Source organism: Peromyscus maniculatus, chromosome X (genome assembly GCF_049852395.1).
Source record: "Peromyscus maniculatus bairdii isolate BWxNUB_F1_BW_parent chromosome X, HU_Pman_BW_mat_3.1, whole genome shotgun sequence".
NCBI classification, from domain to species: domain Eukaryota; kingdom Metazoa; phylum Chordata; class Mammalia; order Rodentia; family Cricetidae; genus Peromyscus; species Peromyscus maniculatus.
Window position 1 is genome coordinate 114,766,106 of NC_134875.1, and position 14,297 is coordinate 114,780,402.

Sequence of the window (14,297 nt, forward strand, 5' to 3'; positions counted from 1 at the left end):
TAAATAAATAAATAAATAAATAAATAAATAAATAAATAATAAATAGGTTTTTAAAGAAAGAGCTGAAAACACAGGCCCAGACATTCTCTATGGTTTCTCTGACACATTCCTACTTCTCCAAGAAACTGACCAGCACAGCTTCTCTTTTTTTTTCTCCTTGGAATCTACTCCATGTTTAAGCAGTACCTTCTTGGTAGGGAAGAATTATAAAGATATCTAAGATTGACACTTGGGCAATGGATAATACCAACTCTGGGCCTCAGGTTAATCCACCTTCTGAGTTTCTTACTTTACAAAGAAAGCACGTGAGTTTATCTAAATCACTGAAATTCTACGCTGTCCCGATTTTATACTTCTAAATTCAAACTGAGTGCAATCTAAAGTCACATTCTTCTGAAGAGAGAGAAAGGGTAAGATATCTAAGGCTTCTTGCAACAAAACACAAGCCAAAGATCTAGAGACAAACAGACACACTATCACAGACACAACAATCTTCAAGTCACCAAACAGCTGAGGCTTTTTAATTTAGAAATTATTAGATAGAGAATACAATAAAATGGTTTTCTCCTACCTGTATCCTCAGACACGTCCTTTGGTAAGGGTTCATTAACAGTACTTTTCAAAGCTAGTAGTATTTTGTTTCATGGTTAAGGAAAGAGAAAAAGAAAGGAGAAGAAAAAGAAAACAAAAGCCTTATGAAATTTTATTTCTGAGATACATGACATTAAAACAAATAAGCTCCTATCCGTGAGTTACAAAAGTCTTACAACCCTCTAGAAGCTGCTATCGCATTTCTAGCACAACAGAAACCTCATAAAGCATGAAACCAGGGTCTTCACCTACAGAAGGAAGGCCTATTTTCAACTTTCTAGAAAAACAGCCACTAGTGGTTAGGAGGCATATTACCAAAAAGCATCCCAAATTTCTCCCACTTTCCTTCCTAACAGCCAGATCTGTGATAGGAGAATGGGATTTAAACCCAAGGTTCAATGTTTTTAAATGTTTTTAGAGCTTTGCAGTCAAGGCAAATACAAGTTAGAAGAGTGATCAACTACAGATAATGTCTAGTTCCACTTGAATCTCATAAACAAACATTTAAATAGAAAGCCTGAAATCACCGTTGCTTAATGGAAGCCTTCTTTTTCATGTTTAATGTCTCTGTGAGGCAGAATTAATGGCAGGACTCCACAATAAAACCTGAAATGGCTTCCCTTCAGACAGGCTTCTCCCACTTGTGAGTGGTGAATTGATATAACAGATGGAGTACTGGCTTAAGACAGACAATCTTGGTTCCTGTCCCAGTTCTTTTTCTTCTTGTACAAGTAGATGATTCATACTGGCTGCCTGAGCTCAGTTGCTTATTTCTAAATGTTAAGTGATTTCAAAAGCACTAGTTTTTGTGAGGTCTTTATAAAAGACGGTATATGAGGAAGGACCTGGTAAATTATTAAAAGGATCATACAAAGTACAGGGTTTAGAGGAGAGGGTCTTGCCTGCACTTCTGGATATTGCAAGTCAACTAATCCTCATGCCTGAGGGTATCTCTAGCACTGGATCCTTCTCAGCTACCCAGTAAAACAAGGAACATTGAAATCAGCCTCCCTATCACACCTCCATAACCACTGGGCCAATGAGAAACACATAAAGCTTTAGAATAGACACACTGTCTGAAAGAACTTCTTCATGGATTAGACCTGTATACAAATGCATATTAATGGTGGTTTATTTTTTCAACTTGTTTTTGGCAACACTAGAAATTAATCTTCCAATTCTTTCCATTTCCCAACTATGGGATCAGAATCCATTGTACGGTGTCAAAGTACCCTAAGATTAATAATAACCAATGAATTAGGGCGATTCAGAAACTGAAGGTCATACTGCCACTTTGTGAACAATAGGCGTCTGACAATTGAAACTATCTATCCAAATGAGTGCACATTCTGAGCACTGTCATCATCTGATCTGGAAGCTCTTCCAAGAGAAATAGATGAGGAAACATAGAAAGGTGTCCTTATAAGAATAAAACTAATTCTTTTCATACCTTGTTTGTCATCACCAGTAGTTACATCTTGAGTAGGAACAGGAAAGTCAGCCATGTCTTTAACAGATGTCTTCTTGGAAAAGAAAATTATATGGGTTGAAATAAAAATTAAGTGATAAGCACACATGAATATACGTTTTAAAGGTTATAGTTCATGTCAAAATTTATGTCTTCAGTAAGTTCTGACATTCAATACTATTTTATTAATTTGGTTTCCTAATGAGGTATAAGTAAATTTGCACTAAAATATTTATATACATAGAGTAAAGAAATAAATTTGGAAAACTTAAAGATTCAAATTAAGGCATATTAGTGAATCTTACATTAAATTTGAATCCTGAGTGGGATTCAACCAGAGATTTTTTTTTTACATTTGTCCAGTCAGCCAAGCACCAACCTGCCTTTATAAACTTTTTCACAAACAGGGAGAGGATGTGATAATGACCCCCAAGTGGAAGTATTTGCCAGGATCAACCTTCTTATGGTAGAGTAAAAAAATTACTGATGGGCAAATCAAAAATTTCCCCTAAAGCTGGGCACAGTGGCACACACCTTTAATCCCAGCACTCAGGAGGCAGAGACAGGCAGATCTCTGTGAGTTTGAGGACAGACAGGTTTACAGAGCGAGTTCCAGCACAGCAAGAGCAATACTCTTGTATAATATTAGAGGGACCAGCCTTAATATTTTACATCCCAGGGGCTCAGGAGAGAGAACTACTAATGACAAGAACTATTTTCAGGAAATAGAATCTCAGCACACTGAGCTCTATAGTCCACTTGCTTTAATTCCTCTGGCATAACGTCCTTTATAGCCAGCTTCAGTTCTGTTCTCGCACCTAGCTCCTTTCCTGCCTGATTTCTCTCTACACTTATCTAAGTTCTATCTTAATTTTCTCATCTTAATTCTGCCTCATCTAGGTCCTTTTCAGATATTTCTTACCCAGCTAGTACTTCCCCATCTGCCTCTTCCTCATGAGTCTTCCATCTCGTTCCTCTAGTCCTCTCTTCTAGCCCTTCAATCTAGTTCTTCCCCATCTCAGTTTGTTCCTCGCAAGTTCTTACCTGTTCTTTCATTCTCTTTTCTCTTCTCCGTCTCCCCGTGCCCTGGAAGTCCTGGTATATAAAGCCAGGCTTCCAGGGTCAAACGGAGGGGTGATAAGAATCACATTGAGAGGCAATAACCGTTAATTATCATTTGCAACCCCAAAGGGAAGTGACCAATGGGGAAATGAATTAACTAAAGGCTAAATTCGGGTAATATCTAAGAAGAGGGAATCTTATGTGCTCAACTATTAAACTCTTAAACGTGATTAGTAGAAAATGTTAAAAATCTATAAGTTGCTAGGTCAATGGGAGAAAATAAAACTGTCTTCTTTTTTCCTGTGGCTCCTATCTGTCCAAGCTATCTGTTGTTTTTCTGCAGGGTGGGGGAAAGTGCTCAGTTGCTAGGCAACCTGTGTACAGCTAGATGCCTCTGGTGATAGTTAAAGGGAGATCTGGAACTAGAGGTAAGGTTTGGGAAAGGAGGAAGTAAGGTTTAATTGGCACATCCGCCAGGCCTCCTCAAACAGATAGCCTGGATGCTTAAGTCTGTTGTTAGAGAGTACAGAGGTATCTCTGATAAGGTACTTTCCTCCATCTGGGCATGGACCTGGCCGGATGCTGCTAATGATGATAATTACAGGGAGGCTTGAACTGGGGTTCTGGCCGAGCATAGCTATCAGTGCAGAGGGTTATCTAAATATTCCTAGAAGTGGTTAGGTAAGGAGTTAGAGGTCTATAAAGTTAGTAAGGCTGTAAGAAAGGAGGGTATGAGCTGAATTGTGTAAAGCTATTATTTAATGTCCACCTGACCTAGGTGGTGTCTCCTTGTGGAATTTGTCTTAAATCAGGAGACTTGCATGTGGACTGTTATTACTGCTAGTCCTTGAAAGTGGCCAAGGGAGATATCTGATTCCAGAGAAAGCCTTTCCTGAGGCTGTTCTCCAAATACCTGGAATGTGTATGTCCAGAGTGATCAGTCCACACTGTTAGCCCTTCTTAGGGAAAAGTCAATTGGGAAAACTATGAAGGCACACATGATTTTCATAACAGAAGACAGCTGATATATAACAAGCCAAGTTACTTGGTGGGAACCTGCTCAAAGGTCTAATAATCCACATCTAGGTGATTCTTTAAGTGTTAATATTGCTTTTATGGCCAGATGGTGGTGGTATATGCCTTTAATCCCAGTACTCTGGAAGCAGAGGCAGGTGGATCTCTGTGAGTTTGAGGCTGGCCTAGTCTAGAGTGAGTTCCAGGACAGCCAAGGCTACACAGTGAAACCTTGTCTTGTAAAAAAATCACTTTTATAACATAATGTAGTATATATTAACTCATTTTAAAGTAAAAAGATTTGATGTACAACTGCAGGAAAATTACTACACAGACAGCTCCCATATCCACTGAGTTATGTGCCAAACTGGAAAATATTTTCTGTGTAAAAAAAAATAGCAAAAATTAAAACATTTCTCAGGCTATCCCAGTAAGTCCATTTAAACCAAATAGTAGCTAAATTATACATTCGTGGATATTGTTTAAATTCTAGGATGCAGAAGAAATTTTACCTGAATTTCTTGAAATAGCCATGAATTTCTTTGTGTGCATGAAGTTCCAAGTAATCTTTCCTTTCATTTGTAATTTATTTTGAGAATTTCATATATAAATGCTGTGTTTCTATCATTTCTACTGCATGCTCTCCTCCTCCAATTCCTCCTATGTCCTCCCCACTCCCTTTCAAATTCATGACCTCTTCTTCTTTCATAATTATTTTATGAACACGTGGATATATGGATATATGACACAGCCTGCTAAGTCATCTAGTGTTGCTTGTATGTACATGTGGTTAGGGCTGAGTGCTTGGTACTGGATAACCTTTCAGGGATCTTGTCCCTAGAGAAGACTGATTCTCCGTCTCTTAGTCACTCATTTCCTGTAGTTCCTCATCTAGAGGTAAGCCAATGACAACACCAGTTGACATTCCAATGTGAAAGGAGGAAATCTCACAAGGCCCTCTCACTTTTTGATTTATGCAGTATCATCTTTCTGTAGGCTAATCCATAGTCCACATCTCCATTTTAGCCATTCCTTCTGAAAGGGCATCTAACATGTCTTTCAATTTGCTTGATATGGCATGCATTCCTATCCTAATAGGTGATTCTCCACACTACAATGAAACCCCCCAAAAGAATTTCCTATTTGTCATCTAGTATCTCCAGTAAATTACCAAATGAGTCTTTTCTTTTTTACAGTGCTGGGGATTGAACCTAGAGTCTCATAGCATTCTAGGCAAGTGGCTATACCACCAAAACATATCCCCAACCTGCTTTTCTGTTTTTCACTGAGTTTCCCAGGTCAACCTTAAAAATCACTCCCTAGCCCAGAATGGTCTTGGGCTTATAATCCTCCAGTTTTAACATAGCAAGTAGCTGGCAATACGAGTGTGGCCAGACAATAGTGAATTTCTTTTATTGTCCTCTCCTACCTGGACCACATTAGAGAAGAAAATGGTCTAGGAATAAAAAAAAAATGCAGATAAAAAGAAATCACTGAAAAATCTTGCTGACAATATAGCTCAGTGGTAAAGCACTTGCTCAAAACACCAAAAACAAACAAAAGGGAAAATAATAATGGACACAAGATTTTAATATCTATTTCACCAAAGAAAATATATAAATGGCTAACAAGCACATGAAGAAAGAAATGTTCAACATCACTGATCATTTTCAAACTGAAACCATAAGAAGATATACCTGCATACCACTAGGTTGGTTAAAAATGAAAATTCGGTAACAAGAGTTAGCAGGGATATGAAGAAACTGGCGCCTTCAGACATTTCTGGATGGAAAATTGAAATAATGCAGCTGCTTTGGGAAGCAGTTTGGTGGTTCCTCAAAAGTTTAACAGAGCTATGTTATAATCCAACAGTTCCACTAGTAAATATATTGAAAAGAGAACCAATCATATTTGTCCACACAAAAACTTACACACATAGGTTCATAATAGCCAAAATACACAAGGAGAAAGAACTAAACAAAATGTGGCATATCCATACAATGAATGAACTACCTTCAAAACACTATACTAAGTGAAAACTACACTTACAAACCACAATACACTATTTCCTATTTAGATGAAATGTTCAGAATAACTAACCCAGAAACAGAAAGGTTAATGGGAGCCAGAGAGATGGATCAGTGGGTAAAATCACTTGTTGCCAAGTCTGGAAACCCAAATTCAACCCCCGGACCCCACACGGTCAAGAGAAAGAATTGACTCTGCAAGCTGTCCTCTGACCTCCACGCTGATGTCATGGCATGTGTACTCACCCCAAATAAATAAATGAATATAATAAGAAATTTGACTAGTGATCATCAGACGATGGTGCTGGGGAGTATGGCAAATGGGTGCTAAAGAAAACGGTTTTAGTTCAGAGTGATAAAAAAGTTGTATGCCTACACTTGAGGGCAGCTATCATGAGTCATCGCCCATGCTGTGGTGGCCTTTTTAGTGAACCATCCATACTCTGTGACTCTCCACCTATATTCCTATAAGGAACCCCAACAAACTCACGGCTTCACTAAAAAGTTCTATGACTAGACTATGTTGATGGTTGAACGACTCTATCAGTATAGTAAAAATAACTGAACTGGATGCATTAAATTGGCATGGTATGGTAGTTCTCAATAAAGATATATATTTTTTAAAACTCCAGTAATCTAACATACTAACATGGAATATACATGAAATTATAATCCATAATTTTTTTAATTTTTATTTATTTTATGTGCATTGGTGTTTTGCCTGTATGCATGTCTGTGTGAGGGTGCTTGGATCCTGGAGTTATAGACAGCTGTGAGCTGCCATGTGGGTGCTGGGAATTGAACTCAGGACCTCTGGAAGAACAGCCAGTGCTCTTAAGCACTGAGCCACCTCTCCAGCTCCATAACCCATCCATGATTATTGAGGAGAGTCAAAACAAAGTTACAGCCCTGCTGTCTTTGGAAAAGTGTATTATTCAGACAATTTCTTGTTATCTGAAGCTTCAATCAGCTACAGGTTTATTTATAACACAAACACCTATATTCGAGTTGTTGCCCACAGGGCTGGCACCAAACCCTATTAACATTCCATGTGTTTGAGAAAGATTAAAAGACTCTCGGACAGAACAATGAGTAATAGTTTAGAAGAACATCAAATATTTAATCACTAGCCATTAAAATATGATGTAAACTTTTTTATTGATTTTATTGCTGTATACTAATTCTACAAAGCCTTGGGTTTCATTATTTCCACATATGCATGATAATGTGCTTTGAACTTACTTCATTACCCTTTCTTTACTCTCTCCTCCTTCACCCCTTTCCCCTCCCACATGCCCAACAGTCTTCCTTTTATGTGCATGGCTCTATCTTCCCTCCCTAAATATCACATTTTACAAAAAACATGTGATATTTGTTTTTTGAAGACTAATTTCATTTAACATTATGATATCTAGTGACATTCTTTTCCTGCAGTGGCACAATTTTGGGGGACGGTGAGTGGAGTATCTCACTATGTCACCTTGGCTGGCCTGGGACTCCCTAGATCTGGCTAGTGAGGAACTCACAAAGATCCTTCTGCCTCTGCCTGAGTGCTGAGATTAAAGGCATGCACCACTACACCCAGATTTTGTTCAACTTTATGCTGAATGAAAAACACTTCATTGCATTTATGTCACATTTTCTTTATCCATTCATGGGCATCTATGCTAATTCTGTAACTTAGCTACTGTGAGTAGTGCTGTGATAAACGTGTTTTCAGGAATCTCCACAGTTAGCTGACTTTGATCCTTTTGAGTGTTTATCCTTTGATCTTTTTGAGTGCTATAAATGTATCACATGGTAGCTCTATTTTTCAGGTTTTAAGAAACCAGTATACTGATTTTCATAGTGGCTGGAGTAATTTACATTCCCAACAACCTAATTTGGGGTTCCTTTTTCCCTACCTCCTCGACAATATGTGTTATTTGTTTTCTTGATGACAGCCATTCTGACTGTGGTGAGATAGAATAACAATGCAATGCTTTTTGCATGGCTTGTTTTGTGGCAGGGTTTTATGCAGCCCAGCCTGGTCACAGACTCACTATGTAGCAAATGCTGGCCTCGAAGTCCTGGTCATACTGCCTCTACCTCTCAAGTGCTAGTACTGCATGTACGTGCTACCATGTGCATATACCATTCAGTTTATGCATGCTGAGGATCAAAACCAGGACCTTGTGCATGCCAGGAAAACACTCTACCAACTCAAGTACATCCCAGACTTCAATATAGTTTTGATTTGTATTTCCTTTAATGGACACAGAGGTTGACATGTTTTTATGTGGTGATCATCAATACTTCATATTCAATTCAGTCCCCATAAAAATTCCAATGACATTCTTCACAAAAGCAGAAGAAAATCCTAAAACTCACATGGAAGCATGTAAGAGCCCTCAATTAGCCAAAAAGCTATCCTAAGCATAAAGATTTATACGAGAGGCACAACAAAAGCTTAGAGCCAGCCGGGTGGTGGTGGTGCACGCCTTTAATCCCAGCACTCGGGAGGCAGAGCCAGGTGGATCTCTGTGAGTTTGAGTCCAGCCTGGTCTACAGAGCAAGATCCAGGACAGCCACCAAAACAACACAGAGAAACCCTGTCTCAAAAAACAAAACAAACAAACAAAGCTTAGAGCCGTAGTATAAAACAGCATGGTGCTGACACAAAAGCAGACATGGAGAGCAATGGACTGAATAGAGCATCCAGACATAAAGCCAGACAGTTACAACTACCTACTCTTTGGCAAAGGTGTCAAAACATATATTGGATACAAGTTAGTATCTTCAATAAATGGTACTGGAAAAACTGGGTATCCACATAAAGAAAAAGGAAACTAGATCCCCATCTCTCACCTGTCCAAAATCAATTCAAAATGGATCAAGGACCTTAATATAAGGTTTGAAACTGCTAGAGAAAAACTTATAATAACACAGGAACTAATCCCAAGAGCTGACACATGGGGACTGGAATAGAGCTCAATGGTAGAGTGCTTACCTAGCATGGACAGGGCCCTGAGTTCAATATCCAGCATCACGAAAATAGAATTGACAAGTGGAACTATGTGAAATTAAAAAGCTTCTGTACAACAAAGGAGAATAGCAAAATGAAGAGACAGCCAACAGATTGGGAAAAAAATATTTGCCAACTATATATCAGACAAGGATCTAATATCTAAAATCTATTTAAATTTTTTCAAAAATTAAACATCAAAAAATAATTTAAACATAAAGTGGACTAATGAGCTGAACAGACCTCAAACGAAGAAACACAAAGTTGGGTGTGGTGGGAAGTGGAGGTAGGAAGATCAATAGTTCAAGGTTATCCTTAGCTACATCATAACATGTTTAAGGCCAATGCATGGGACATTAGACTTTGCATTTTAAAAAAAGTACAAATGGCCAATAAACGTTTGAGAAAGCATTCAATCTCCTTAGCCACGAAAGAAATGCAAATTAAAATTGCTTTGGGATTCTATGTCACCCCAGTCAGAATGACTATCTTCAAGGAAAACAGATGACAAAAAAAATTCTGGCAAGAAAGAACATGAGGAAGAAGTTCCCTTATACATGGCTGATGGGAATGTAAACCTATGTAGCCACTACAGAAAGCAATGTGGGGGTTTCCCTACCACATGACCCAGCTGTACCATTCCTGGGCATATATACAAACATTCCCAGACATGTTTATTGATGGAATAGCAAGGGCATGCAATCAGCCCAGATATCCACCGATAATTGGATGAATAATGAAAATGCAGTACATATACACAATGAAGTTTTAAGTCATAAGAAAGTGAAATCCTGGTAACTTTCAGGAAAATGGATGCAACTGGAGATCATTATATTAAGTGAAGAGGCATTTATGTATAAAAATATGGTGAATCCCATTATTGTGCATGGTGTAGCCACTGATAAGGTACTCATGAGCCTGTAAATAACTCCTTACCCATGTTTGTGTAAACAACCCTAATTAAGCTTATTGGATCACCAAGAAAAGATATGGAAGTAGAAAAGGGACCAGCTGGGAAGACAACAGAAATCAGCAAGAGAGGGTAATAGTGGTGAATATGATCAAAATATATCATATAATATACAAAATATGCATAATGAAACCTATTATGTATAATTACTATTTTGTGATAAAAATGTTTAATTAAGAAAAAACAAAAATTTTAAAGTGAAAAAATTGCCATCATAGTAATCATAAGAGTGATAATGATAATAATTGTGGTGATCACAATGACAATAACCATACCAATTCATATATATTAAACCAAAGCTAAAGATCACTGAATACAGGGATAAGCCTTCTAGTAATGGTCCAATATCATGGGAATTTTCCAAATTTCTTTGGGAGAATCATTCTCATTTAGTTTAAAGCTTTAAAACCCTGAGGTATCTTTAAATGTGATTTAGAGCCCCTTACATAGTTCTCAAACCTCTTTTCAAATTTTTTCAGGTTCATTATACCTTGTTAACGCCCATCAGTTAAAACCCCAACTTAAATTATTTACTCAAGGCTAGAGAACTAGCTCAGAGGTTAAGAGCACTGTCTGTTCTTCCAGAGGACCTAGGTTCAATTACCAGCACCCACATGGCAGCTTGAAGCTGTCTGTAACTCGAGTCCAGGGGAGTTACAGACCCTCTTCTGGCCTTTGTAGGCACCAGACACGCACATGGTGCACAGATATGCATGGAGGTAAAACACCTATACACACAAAAATAAATAAATTTTTAAAATTATTTACTAAGGACTTAAAGCCTACTTAAAGTAAACAACTTGCCTAGCATTATCTGCCTTTGTTTGGCTATACATAATTTCACATCCAGAAGGTCAAGAGATAATGATATTATTTCACACACTCTACTTTTATGAAGAAAAAGAATTATGCCCATTATTCAGTGTGTATATTTGAAAGGCTGATCCTCAAATGAAGCATGAAAGGAAACGCTATAAAAGCTCATTTTCCAGCATTTGTAAAGACATAAACTATGATTGACTTCTACATACATCCTGATTAACATAGGAAGGTTTCTTTTTGCGGGGGAGGGTGTTTCTGTTTTTTACCTCCATCCGATTCAAGTCACAGGGTTGTTGGTTTGCTGGCATTGACTCAGAATAAGAATCAAATATTGCACACTCCCACTTGGATTTTGGGAAAGCTAGTAAGGAAGAAAAAAGAATATGTAAGAATATTTACTATAGCCATAGTGGACTTTCTTAGCTGTTAAATATAACAACAAAGTCAGCTCGCTCGTATGCACTACCCACATCACTAATTGTGATGGGAGCATTTGAAGGTCCTTACAAACACAATCTAGTATTGCCATTCCCATTTCATACATGCAGAAACTGAGGAACAGGGAAGGTAATCAACCTACTCAAGGGCATACAGCCGGTTAGTGACCAGCAGAGACCAGAACACCGGGCAGTCCAGCTGAAGAGTTCTTGCTCTTGGCAATGAATGTTATAACATGGCAGCAATTTGCCATGTTGGCTATCATGATATGTTAAGTTTTAATCATACGAAACACATTTTTTAAATGTAGTAATCATAAAGATGGTTTGAGTACTATGAACATTAACTAAAAAATACTTCCTTTTCAATATTTCTAGAAATGAGCAAGATACTAAAATAATATATACCAAACATAATTTCATGAAATATTTATCTCTTTGGTTAGTAGGAATGACAAAAATGAAAACATACATTCTTACTGACTAATAATAAAGAAAATAGTACTACAGGTCTCTTGCACTGTACAAGAGCAAAAGTAGCTGTTAGTCAGGAAGCTACCGGGGTAGATAATAAGTAAAAGCTATAAGTCAAATCTGTCAAAACACAGTTAAAATTCAGTTTTTAATGAAATGCTTTTTAAAACTGGACTGAATGTAAAACACTTGATTGGTGTCTTTTTTGCAGGTGGGGGTAGTTTCAAGACAGGATTTCTCTGTGTAGCTCTGGCTGTCCTGTAACTTGCTCTGTAAACCAAGCTGGCCTCGAACTCACAGAGATCAGGCTGCCTCTGCCTCCAAGTGCTGGGATTAATGGTGTGTGCCACCACTGCCCAGCTCAGTTCTATATTTTTTATTTAATTTTGATTATTTGAATCTAATTTTGTAGCTTTGGATAGCCTTGAATGCACTTTTTACAATAGGCTGGCCTTGAACACACAGAGATCTGCCTGCCTCTGCCTCCAGAGTGCTGGGATTAAAGGTGTGCGCCACCCCTGCCTGGCAATTGGAGTTGTTTTTTAGCCCTTGCTCATCTTCCCATCACTACTGTGCACTGACGTGCTAGCTCAGGCACCACTACCATGTGGGGGCCAGTAGAAGACAGTCCTGTGCAGGAAGTTAACACTTTTGAAAGACTCCAAATGACAACAATGAACAGCTAACTCTCTCCACCCTATCTTCTCTGTCTCTGTGTCCACTGTCACCTCCCCAGTCTGAGTCCTCTGCTCTTGACTAGTCTTGCTCTGTGGTAGGCAACCCATAGAATCATTGCAGACAAGGAATCTAATTTTGTCACTTCCTGCCTAACACAGGCCAATGCTATTGCTCATGATATGTTTCCTGCTTTTCTATTCAGCCTCCTCCTGGCCTCATCTTTGTTCTATACACTCCAAGCACTGTAGCTTGAAGTTTCCATCCCTTGGGTATTCCAAACCCCTTCTCAACACCTCTCAGCATACCTGCTGCCCGCCTCTTCCCAGACCACAGAGAAAATACAGCTCCTCTCACATAGTAAAGACTTAAAATATTTTAACAAAGATTTTCTCCAGGAATCCACCCAGTCACCCAGACATGGAAGTGTCAAAAGGGGCCCGTGGACAGTACACCAAACAATGATATGTAACCTTACAATTCTGTCCTCTAATTTGAGAAAAGGGATTAGCTCTATGCTTCTAAGTAAAATGGCATCTGATTTTCCTATCTCCTTATTAAATTCCTATCACCTTATTTAAAAAAACAACCCTATAGTTCTGAATTACCTTACTCGAGACAACTTAGAGATGCTAGGATATGTCTCAAGATGCCAAGCTTGTAATTAGAGCTATAAGATGTACTTTCTAGTGACAGTGGGATTCAGTATTTGCTGTCCACAACTGTCATGAAAAGAGAAGCGATATTGCTTCTAAACCACCAAAAACAGAAGAGATGTCATACTTCCCTAGACCATCCCTATACCTCATGTTCTAACATGTGAAAGTCTAACACACATTAATGAGCCGGGCAGCAGTGGTGCACACCTTTAATCCCAGCACTCCGGAGGCAGAGCCAGGCAGATCTCTGTGAGTTCGAGGCCAGCCTGGTCTACAGAGTGAGTTCCAGGATAAGCTCCAAAAGCTACACAGAGAAACTCTGTCTCAAAAAAAGAAAAGAAAAGAAAAGAAAAGAAAAGAAAAGAAAAGAAAAGAAAAGAAAAGAAAAGAAAAGAAAAGAAAAGAAAAGAAAAGAAAAGAAAAGAAAAGAAAAGAAAAGAAAAGAAAAGAAAAGAAGAGGAAGTATCTTCAGATGGCAAGGACTCCCTGATGTCCAGATATCATTTGAAGAAGTAAGAGTTTGTTATTAGGCCTCCACGAAAAACAGCTAGGGTTCACGGCCTATGATGAGGCCTTACCTGCTTGCAAGTACTCTGGCTGCAGAGTAGGAGGCAGGCCCTCTGGCAGTGGGTAGCCGTTCTTCCGTGCTACAATGAGATGAAATGCAGCACAAAACTCAGGCAAGGTCAGGGCTCCATCACAGTCAGCATCACTGAGTTCCCTAAAGATACGAGATGTCATGAGTACCTGTCATGCAGCAGCAGCCTCAAGCATGCATGCACACACATAGCTCCCAGATTCCCGCCCATGGCCTGTGGTATCCTCTGAGTTTCCTAGGCAAACCAATGTGAAATCCCGAGGGCCACTCCGAGGAAGAAAACAAGCTGATCTTTGGCAGTATCATCAGTGGCACTTTGTAAATGAAAATGGAAATTCTTCAGGCTCTCGGATAGGTCTGCTTTTCAACACTGAGACAAGGCATCGGAAACGGCAGGGAGGAAAAAAAGTGCTGTCTGGGGTTCTGCAGCTATCTGACAGTTACTCGATAAGTGCAGGCTGCCGAGTGTGAAGAGTGCTGGACTTGATGCTGGACA

The 14,297-nt window shown here is 38.8% G+C and overlaps 1 protein-coding gene across 12 annotated transcripts in view; it reads right to left on the reverse strand.

The window, feature by feature from the left end:
* The window catches only part of Reps2 (RALBP1 associated Eps domain containing 2), a 251,310-nt gene that overhangs the window by 92,559 nt on the left and 144,454 nt on the right, over positions 1-14,297 (reverse strand). For 6 of the 12 annotated variants that reach the window (XM_076561820.1, XM_042268750.2, XM_006973223.4 and 3 more), the window contains exons 8-11: positions 13,782-13,924; positions 11,225-11,319; positions 2,042-2,114; positions 572-625 (exon numbers count right to left, since the gene is read on the reverse strand). In XM_076561820.1, coding sequence (XP_076417935.1) covers positions 572-625; positions 2,042-2,114; positions 11,225-11,319; positions 13,782-13,924 — 365 coding nt within the window. The remainder of the gene's footprint in view (positions 1-571; positions 626-2,041; positions 2,115-11,224; positions 11,320-13,781; positions 13,925-14,297) is intronic. The other 6 variants (XM_042268751.2, XM_076561822.1, XM_076561819.1 and 3 more) reach the window with 3 other exon arrangements.